Genomic DNA, 11,262 nt, shown 5'->3' with positions numbered 1-11,262 from the left:
TTTTTTTATTTCTTTCCTTCTTTATTTATTTCCATATTTGTTTCCTTCTTTTCCTTCTTTACAATTCTGCACTTTTTCTTCTTTTCTTCAATACTTTTTCTTCTTTGTCGCAACTCTCATAATTGTATACATACGACACCATGCCTTCACTTTATCAATCATCAAAACTACTTTATTTGTTCTCCTACTTCCCAACATTTAGACCTTTTGAATTTCATATCAGCAAACCACTTCAAATGTTCAAGTTGCAATTTTTCTACCGTTCTCTTTGAACCAGGCGACATCAATTTTAGGCTCTGAAACATAACTTGATATATCATATGTACTCCCGCAAGGGAGAGGTTCAACAGGAATTGCATATGCATCTTCAAAATTCTTCAAGGTATAGAAAGGAGAGCAGTAATCCGTTTCGTGCAGTTTTCTGTACCTAAGAACTGTCATTCCATGCCTGCCTAGTATTTCATCATTTTGAAATCTTCCGCAACTATATTCTCGATATTTATTCATATTATGTATCGCTTTGGTCCATCAACAACAACATGCAAATAAAATGGTGATGGTATTACCTAACACACAAAAAATTAAATGTTAACATGTTGTTACAAAAGACAGCGCACAAAAAAATTTCAACTATATACATAATGGATATCAAATTCATTCCATCTACTTGTGTAATGTACTGTTCATGTAAGTTGATATTTTATACCAAATTCATTCAGTAATCATATCATTACGTACATGAATAACTTTGAATAATAATGAACAAAGAAAAAATCATACCCTCATACTGGTAGACAAAGCAAAACTTTTATGAAGCTTAAGATCATATTTTTTGTCCACTCTGATCTAATTTTCGCATCATTTTTGTGCTTATGAATCTATGTTTGAATTGTTATTCTCATAAATTCAAGAAGTGACTGCTCCTTGTAAAATTTTAATTCAAAAACTCGTTTAACAAATTTACATTTCGTCTTTCTGTTTAAATTTTTTTTTGTATAGCCTTTTTATTTTGTAATTATAACATAAATTTAAAAACATAGTCCTGACGACTGTAGAGATGAATGTCGTTGATACGAATATATTATATGAATTATCCGATCGCAATTAGGGAAAATTATATAACATCATAAAAGAATGATGTTGACGTAGAAGACACATATGTTGAGTTGAAGAAAGAAATTTTAGAGGTTAGCATACAAAAAATAATTATTTAATTATTATTTACATTTACAATTCATTTTTTATTGTTCCAACAATAGGCTCAGCAAGAGTTGAAAGAACTGAAGGATAATGTTTATTTTATGAAATCTTTTTTCATAAACTTCATATGACATTTTTTTCTTTAATTTTCTTGTTATTAAGGTAAATGTTGAAAAGATTGACAAGCACATGATAAATTTGAAATCATATGTCAGTAATTCAATCAAATTGATAATTGACGAGAAGAGGTTTTCAAGAAGTAAGCCAACACAAATGACATAGAACGAGGTATATCTTCCTGAGTTTGTGGTATAATGATGAAATATATAGTTAATATACTACAGTGGCGGATCTAGGATTTTAAGGTTGTGGGTGCTCTGAAGTGAAACTATAAAAAATATATGTTAATAGTGAGATTCGAACCTTGGTACAACAACATTAAAAGAGTCTTAAGTACCCATTCTAAAACCATTGTGCCAACTATATAATTTATTCATTGAGTGCTCTATATTTATTTTATACAAATACCTATCAATTTCTACATAGATATATATATTTCGTAACGAAGTTAATGGGTGCTCGAACACCCGGCGGACACCATGTGAATCTGCACTATATGTATAAGATCGGTATAATTTTGGCATGAATTTATATAGACATTTTGCGTATAGTAAGTTAACCAATGTTCAATTTTTAGTATTATGTTGGTATCAGCCTGTATAATTTTAGTATTAATTTCTATATGAAAATACTATGATATTTATATCAATTCCATGCAATTGAATATACAAATTAATGCATAGATGATATCCGTTTGCTATGAATTTGGATGAGCCATTATTTTGGTACAAATATATATGCAACATTGTTAAGTTCTGAGCTTAAAGGGTAAAAAATATTGACAAAAATTTCAAAAGGGTATATGAAAATTTTTTAAAATCAAAACGATAAAATCGCTGGTGACGTAGCGATTTAGATGGATGGCGTTAAGGTAAATACTTGTAGTAGCAGCGATTTGTAAACTTTTTTTTTAACAAATCGTTGTCAAGGCAGCGATTTGATAAATGAATTTTGTTCTTAAATTGTAAATCGCTGTCTTGGCAGCGATTTTACTTATTTTTTTTTTAATTTTGAAGTAAATTAACAGGTCAAATTTGTACAAAAAAAAAGTTCACATGCATGTTAATATTATGTCTGGATGTGAAATGTGAATTTGGAAGTTTGACAATGTGAATTTTTTTGGCTAATAATAATTTATTTACGACAAAAAATTACAAAAAAATAAATAGGTAAAATCGCTGCCAAAGGAAGCGATTTACTTCAAAATTGAAAAAAAAATTAAGTAAAATTCTTCAAAATTAAAAAAAATTTAAGTAAAATTGCTGCACAGGAAGCGATTTACAATTTTTTTAAAAAAATCATTTACAAAATCGTTTCCTTGACGGCGATTTGTTAAAAAAAATTAAAAAAAAAATAAATTATACAAATTGTTTCTACTGCAGCGATTTTCTTTAGCGCCACCCACCTAAATCGATAAATCACAAGCGATTTTACCGTTTTGATTTAAAAGTTTTTTCATATACCCTTTTGAAATTTTTTATCAATATTTTTTACCTTTAGGCTTGGGACTCCAACATTGTTTTCTTCCATGCTACATTTTTCAATTCATTTATTATTTAAATGTATACATTAGGTATACCAATATACAAGTTGAAGAAACTGACAAAGTTGGGATGGATCAGTCATTAATCTCAAGAAGGGACACTGCAGATATTTCAAACAGCAGTTGATCAATTCGATAGTATGAGAATCACTCCTAATATAATGTGTATAGTCATTTACAAAGTTTTGAACATTATTGAATTTTTGATTATATAGTTGGAGTTCAGAATTCAATCGATCAAACAAGTGGTGGTGTTTATTACGCTGACGTATCAGGATCATCCGCTACAAAATTCAAGCCTAAATGAGTATCCTGATTTGATCATGACACAAATTGGACAACTTGATCCAATACTCAATGAGACAACTTCTCCTACTATACAACAAAGAAACAGAAATCCCGACCAGTATGATACATCTCCCATACATTCGCCTTTCTGAAAGCGAAAGCAATGTAAGAAGAGGTCATGTTTTTATCAAAAATATCTACTAAAATAGAGAGAATTGAAAAAATTTTGTTTATTGATTGAAAACATGTATCGAACTCTCATTGTAGATATGTATATATATACAAGTATTAACTGATTTAAGCTCAACTAACTAACTAACAGAATTAATAACTAACCACTAATTCTATGACACCTGTACAAATTGTAACTACTTTAACAAATCAGCTCATTATCAACTTGCTTCCATATGCTCAATACCCCCCTTCAAGCTAGGTGGTATGAATATGTTCTTCATTCCTAGCTTGGATACTAAATGATCATGTTGCAATTTGCTCAGGCCTTTCGTAAGTATATCTGCAGGTTGTTCAACAGAAGATAAATGCAGAGTATGTACAAGCCCACTTTGTATCTTCTCTCTAATGAAATGACAATCTATGTCAATATGTTTTGTTCTCTCGTGGAACACGGGATTTGCTGCTATTTGTAAAGCAGTCTTACTGTCACAGTACAATTTCACTGGCAATTTTATTTCAACACCTAATTCTCTGAACATTCCAATTAACCAAATAACTTCAGCTACTGTAGATGCCAAACTTCTGTACTCAGCCTCTGCTGAGCTTCTTGACACAGTAGGTTGTTTCTTAGACTTCCAAGAAATCAATGAATTACCAAACATAATCATGTATCCTGTGATGGATCTTCATGAATTAATACAAGACCCCCAATCAGCATCACAAAATCCCTGAAGAATATTGGTTGGTTTAGCAGACATCAAAATACCAAAACCAGGTGCTTGTTTTACATATCTTACTACTCGAAGAGCTGCCTCCATATGTGATGATTTAGGAGCATGCATAAACTAACTACGACTTTGCACAGCAAAGGCAATATCAGGCCTGGTAATTGTTGTTATTCTTACAATAACCTGTATTTATAAGGTTAATAAACAGAAACAGAAATAAGATGAAACAGAAAAAAATATAAAATACAAGAATTAATCCGAGTCCACAGAAACTACTGTGTGTCCTTAAGAAATTTAATCCCCTCACTGTACCCAAGGTTATGGATTGATTTCTCTCAAGATAAAACGGATTAAACCTGTTAAAGAAATAGCGGTACCTCAAACTTCTTTAACTTCAACGAACTTAAGAACACAACAAGTCACACAGACTCAGTCGATCGACACTTTGATTTTATTTGAGAGAAAAATAAATGCAGAGAAGGAAAAAAATTTTAGTGTTTTAAAAATCAAATATTGACTTCCTTTTATAGCCATTTTCAGCAAGGAACGTGTTTGTTCAGTGAAATCTGTTCAGACCCATTTTATCCAGAAAGTTGTGTCTTTTGGAAAAAATAACAGCTTTTCGGAAAATTGTGTCTGTTAGGAAAATAACGACTTTTCGAAAAGTAACGACTTTTCGGAAAGAGTAACAACTTTTCGGAATGTTACCGTTACCCGCAAATTTATAAGAGATAATATTAACAGGATTTATTTGATTTAACAAAAACTGATTAAAAAAATTTATCAATCAATCACATCATTTGCCAAATCCAAATCCAAAGCCGAAGCCGAAGCCGAGGCCGAGCGAGCGACGACAACGACGGCGCGAGGGGGCATCTTCTTCTTAGCTCTTTAAGAAGTAATGGAAGTGTTTCCTTCTATAAGGACAACAATTTCCCTTTCTTTTGCCGATATGGGAGAAATGACTTTTCATTTGCACTTTGCAAATGACTTTTCATTTTCCCTCCAAAGTAGTTCCCTCACTTTTCATATTCTCTCTTTTCTTTTCCCATTCACACTTGCTAAATCCCAACAATTGTAAGGTACAATAATCTTCCAACAAGTCTTTGATATTCACCTGAATCCAACAGAACATTACCATTATCAAGCTTGAAGTGATCATCAAATTCTGAGGTGGTCAGTTTCTGGTTGACCTCGACTGGTGTAGCACATGGTTTTGATCCACTCATTCCGGAGTCTAATATGAGTTCCATGGCATATTTCCTTTGATGCATAAGTATTCCTTCTGAATTCCTTGCAAACTCTATACCAAGGAAATATCTTAGATCTCCTAGGTCTTTGATTTCGAAATTATTTTTCAGAACCTGTTTGGCATTGTCTATTAACCTTTTGCTACTTCCTGTAATCAATAGATCATCTACATAAATCAACACTATCACAATTCCTTCTGCTGTCCTTTTTGTCATCAATGAGTAGTCCAAATGACTTTGATGAAACCCTGTTTTGATCAAAGCATTTGTGAGTTTCACATTCCATTGCCTAGAAGCTTGTTTCAATCCATAAAGTGATTTAAGTAGTCTGCAAACTTGTGGTCCCTTACTGTTATCACTTTTGAGTCCCAATGGTAATTGCATATATACTTCTTCCTGTAAATCTCCATGTAAAAAAGCATTATCTACATCCATTTGTTGAATGCTCCATCCATTTGCTGCAGCCAAAGAAATTACAGATCTCACAGTCACCATTTTCACAACTGGAGAAAAAGTTTCTTGATAGTCAAGACCCTCCTTTTGATTGTAACCTTTTGCTACCAATCTGGCTTTAAACCTTTCTATATCACCATTAGCCTTATACTTTATCTTGAAAATCCATTTGCAACCAATTGCCTTCTTACCTGGTGGCAAAGGAACTACTTTCCAAGTCCCATTACTCTGTAGAGCTTCAATTTCAGAATTCATTGCTTCAACCCATCTTTTATCTAAAATAGCATGTGCATAAGATTGTGGCTCAGTCTCTAAAGACATCTGAGCTATAAAACTCTGATAGGGAATAGCTAGATTATCATAAGCAACATTATCTTCAATGGGATATAAACAAGAACTTGCAGACTTGGAGCATGTTTTTGTGATGAAATCTTTCTGCCAGATAGGTGGTCTACTAATTCTTGTTGATGTTCTCCTGACTGGTGGTTGCCCAACTGAATCTACAGAGCTTGCAGCTTCAAACATTGTCTCAGTTTCAATTGAATCAATAAGTGGTTCAATATCACATTCTCCAAGTCTTGCAATTGGAAACTCTTCAGCAATTTTAGTTGGATGAAAAATAGGCAGTAACACAGTATCATCTGCATCCATAGTGCATGAATGAAAAGGAAATAGGTGCTCATGAAAACATACATCTCTACTTGTAAAAAAAAATCTTATTCTGTAGATCATAAAGCCTATAACTTTTTTGAGTAGTTCCATATCCCATCAATACAGCTTTGATGGCTCTTGTTCTTAACTTGTCTCCCTTAACCAAGTTTGTTGCATAACACAAACATCCAATGACTCTCATGTGCGATAAACTGTCCTGTACTTGATATAACATGAAAAAAAGGAGTTTTATTCCCTAAAACAGTATATGGCACTCTGTTAATGATATAGACAGCAGCTGTGATACATTCACCCCAAAACTTAGAAGGCAAATGACCTTGAAATCGAATAGCTCTAGCAGTTTCAAGGATATGCCTATGCTTCCTTTCCACCACTCCATTTTGTTGTGGAGTGTGTCGGCAGGAACTTTGATGAACAATACCATGATGATCAAATAATTCCTTACATTGAGTATTAAAAAATTCTCCTTCATTATCAGATCTAAGTACCTTCACTTGCCTTCCAAATTGAGATTTTATCAAAGTCAGAAAACTTTTAAGTAATGTGCAAACATCAGATTTAAGATGCATCAAGAATGTCCAAGTCCATCTAGAATGATCATCAACTAAAGTGAGAAAATATCTCATATTATTATGAGTAGCAACTTTGTAAGGTCCCCAAACATCCATATGGATCAAATCAAAACAATGAGAAAGTCTAGTGTCACTATTAGGAAAAGGAAGTCTAACTTGTCTAGCCAATGGACATATATCACAATGTTGTAAAGAAAATGCTTGTTTATTCTTTACTATGTCTAATCTCCTAATCACAGACATGGGTGCATGACCCATTCTCTTGTGCCACAACTCAGCTGTTTCCTTGCATTCTGCTACATTTAGAGACTTTATTATTGCAGATTCCTCCTTAATCTTGGTGTTCAGTGTGTACAAACCATCTCGTTCCTCACCAATCCCCTTCACTTTCCCATTGAAGAGGTCCTGAATAATGAAGAAATCAGGAAAAAACGAAACACAACATTGTAACTCTTTTGTCAACTTAGCTACAGACAACAGATTGAACTGGAACTCAGGCACACATAATACATCAGTAATCACATCACCTCCTTCTAATTGACATTTTCCAGAATGAGTTATCATAGCTGACTCACCTGTGGGTATTTGAACCTTTCCTGTTCTAGCAACTGTTAATCCAGTATTAAAAATTGAGTTGTCATTCACCATATGGTTTGTGGCTCCACTATCAACTATCCATTGTGAATGTGTAGGATGTGTATGGATTAAACTAGAAGAGCTAGCAAGTATACCTGTCATGTTTGGTCCATGGTGAAATGAGGTTGTTGGACATGGTGTGGGTGTGGAGTGACTTCATTGTCTCCAGTGTGTTGATTTTGTACATTAGCAGCAGAGATTTTCTTCTTCCCTTTGAAATCAGCAGGGTAACCTATGAGTTTATAGCAATTGTCCCTAGTATGACCCCTCATATTGCAATAACTGCATTGCATTGCCTTAAAACAAGCTTCCTTAGTATGTCCTCTGAAATTACAAATTTCGCAGTAAGGAGTAAATCTTCTAGACCTAGAGCTACTTGCTCCTGACCTACCAGCTCCTCCACCAGATCCAAAACCACCAGATCCAGAACTATTGCCTCCATAATATCCACTATAATATCCAGATCCTCCTGTATTACCACCTCCAGAACTACTTCCTGTGTTACCTGCATAACCACCTCCTCTAGGCTTACCTGTTCCTTCAATTTTGTTGGACAATAAGGCTGTGTGATCAATTGCAGTGTTATTACCAGGTTGCTCACCATATAAAACTTTTTGACTCTCATCATGAATGATCATAGCATAACATTGGTTCACAGTAGGAACAGGCATCATCATGAGAATTTGGCTACGAGCCTGACTGTAGTTATCATTCAATCCCATGAGAAATTGTAGAAGTCGTTGTCTTAACAGACCATCAGCATAATCCTTCGATGTTGGACATTCACAACAAGGAGGAGGTATAATTGAATCAAATTCATCCCAGAGGTCTTTCAATTTTGAAAAATACACAGCAACAGAGGAAACACCTTGAGTTAAGGTAGCAATTGCTTTGTGAAGATGATATATCCTAGACATGTTGACTTTGTCAAATCGTTCCTTTGAGTCTCTCCATACTACACTAGCATTAGAGCAAAAAGAAATTCCACTTACAAGTTCCTTGCTGACATTGTTGACGATCCATGAAATCACCATTGCGTTACATCGATCCCAATCCTGCTTCTCAGAATCAACTGTAAAATCATCTCGTGTGATTATGCCATCGATAAATCCCAATTTGTTTCTGGTAAGCAAGTTGAGTCGCATTGCACGACTCCACAAGGTGTAATTCTCCATGCCTGTTAACTGAATCCCAATCTGCACTGATCCAGCAACATCTGAAGAAGATAAGAACAAAGGATGATTATGATCGTTCCTTCTCGCCATTGAAGTTATCTTCAAATCTCTGTTTTCTACTTGATGAATCTCTCAATCCTTCAACAATTGCAAAGAATTCCTAGATCCAATCAGAAAAGCTCTGATACCATATCAAAAATATCTACTAAAACTGAGAGAATTGAAAAAATTTTGTTTATTGATTTAAAACATGTATCGAACTCTCATTGTAGATATGTATATATATACAAGCATTAACTGATTTAAGCTCAACTAACTAACTAACAGAATTAATAACTAACCACTAATTCTATGACACCTGTACAAATTTGTAACTACTTTAACAAATCAGCTCATTATCAACTTGCTTCCATATGCTCAATAGTTTTCTCCCGTATCAAGCATTCATTTGAAGTATGATTTTGATATTGACGTGAATTTGATCAATGATTTTATCGAATGGAGTGAATAAAGATGTGTATCTTGACGTGGTCGGTATATATATATATAAAGAAATGCGAAAATTAGTTGCAATACTGGGTACAATGTGTATTCAATTTTTATTATCTATTCTCATATACACATAAAATTCGCCTATTCTAAGGCCAAAGATTAGATTGAATCTCATATGAATTTAGGTGTTGTGAAAATTTCTGAAATAAACTGGTTCAACATAACGATTAGATCTCACAGACAACGGGGTGTGTTATGTCATATCTTTACCCTACTTTAGTATGAATTTGTAATTTTGCATTTCGAACTTTTATAGCAATTGATATGTATTGTGAACTTTTGTACTTAGATATGAATATCAATTACTTTATGTATTTTGACATGAAATATGTATGCCTTTGGAATGAGACCTATTTCATTTCTAAATCATACATATTTCATGCCATAAGTCATCACTTATTCACGCCACTAGAATATTAATATCATTTTTAAATATTAAATGTCATTTATTAGATGAATAATACACTACATTCACTTCAATATGGTGCCAAAAAAAATCAATCGTATCAACATGGTATAACTGATATACCAATTTCCAAAACAAAATTTATGCAATTTTTTTAATCAAAAACATAAAAAAATATGAATGTTGGTATCAAAATCTATCAATATACATAAATAAAATGACATAGTTAAAATTATTATATATAAACAAACTTTTTGTATATTTTTTTCCAATATCCTTGTTCATAATTTTTTTTTACGTTTTGTTTGTATACCAATACAAATAAAATATCGAAAAAAACACTAACCTTAAGGATATCATCTACCACCATTTTTTTAGTAATACTGATAAAAAAACTATCCATTACAAAAATGAAGATTATCATTAATATTTTCAAATTATTGACGTCTAAAATATCTTTTTTTATTGGTTTACTTTATATATTTTTCACACTAATTGATTTTTATTTTTATTTTAAATCTTTTTTAATTTAGTTAAATGTTATAATCTGCAATTTTTTTATTGTTATAACTTGAAAGATAAAGAATAATGCCATCACCAATGATTATTAGCCTTATATATGTCAATTGTAAAATTTTCATATTTATTTATGAAAGCAAAAGTTCAAGCCAAAAATATTTATCTTATTAGTTTCATGTATATTAGTGTTTATAATAATTTTTCGTGAGAATGTTTCTGTCTCTTCCTTCTAGAAATTTTAAAATTTTATTCACAATAAATTCAGTGATCAATATATGTGTAATGTTAGTTATTCTAATTATTCTTCTTTTTAAATGAATTGTTGTCTTTTTTTTCCTCTTTTGAATGATTCTTTTTTTACTGTACCAAATCGAATAGAAAGTTGATAACAACGATAGATGAATATATATTTGGTTTATTATTATTTTGATTTTGATTTTAACTAATAACCAACACAAACCGACGTGTGAACACAGTTACTCCTATCTCTATTTTTTAAAGTAAATTTATTTTTATTTTCTATTTTTTCTTTGGATAATGACTTGCGTATGAAAGTGTGATACACACTAGATTTTATAGACGTATTCAAATTTAATGCTTTATAATTAATAAGAAATCAGTGTAGTTGACCAACATTTCAATTCTAGTTTGAAATTCTAATTACAACAATCAAATTCTTATAAAAGGTAAGCTTTTAATTTTGATAAATTTCTATTTTATATAAAAAAAAAATTAAAAAAAGATACACGCTCGATATAAAAAGATTGTTTGTACAATGTGTAAGGATATTAAAGGATAATTAGCTATCAATATTGTTGATTTATTTGAATTAGTGATTTTTTTATATATCATTTATTTATGAAAGGAACATGAAGATAAACAAGTCATTAATATGATATTTTAGAATATTGTATTACATTGTTTGATTATGAATCATTTTAAAAAAAATATTTTTTTAGAAATTATGAGATTTT

At 31.8% G+C, this 11,262-nt stretch overlaps 1 protein-coding gene across 1 annotated transcript; it reads right to left on the bottom strand.

Moving 5' to 3' along the window:
* Positions 1 to 7,734: 7,734 nt before the first annotated feature.
* Positions 7,735 to 8,923, bottom strand: LOC107019722. The gene has a single exon (XM_015220107.2). It carries the CDS (start codon positions 8,899 to 8,901, stop codon positions 7,735 to 7,737), a length of 1,167 nt encoding a protein of 388 aa, XP_015075593.1. The 5' UTR covers positions 8,902 to 8,923.
* Between the last annotated feature and the right edge of the window lie 2,339 nt (positions 8,924 to 11,262).

This window comes from Solanum pennellii, chromosome 5, assembly GCF_001406875.1.
Source record: "Solanum pennellii chromosome 5, SPENNV200".
NCBI classification, from domain to species: domain Eukaryota; kingdom Viridiplantae; phylum Streptophyta; class Magnoliopsida; order Solanales; family Solanaceae; genus Solanum; species Solanum pennellii.
The sequence above is the reverse complement of the archived record's forward strand: the minus strand, read 5'-3'. Positions and strand labels throughout refer to the sequence as shown.

What these genes read in the sequence shown, in the direction of transcription:
- LOC107019722 (XM_015220107.2), bottom strand. Translation starts at nt 8,901, where the DNA reads ATGGCGAGAAGGAACGATCATAATCATCCTTTGTTCTTATCTTCTTCA.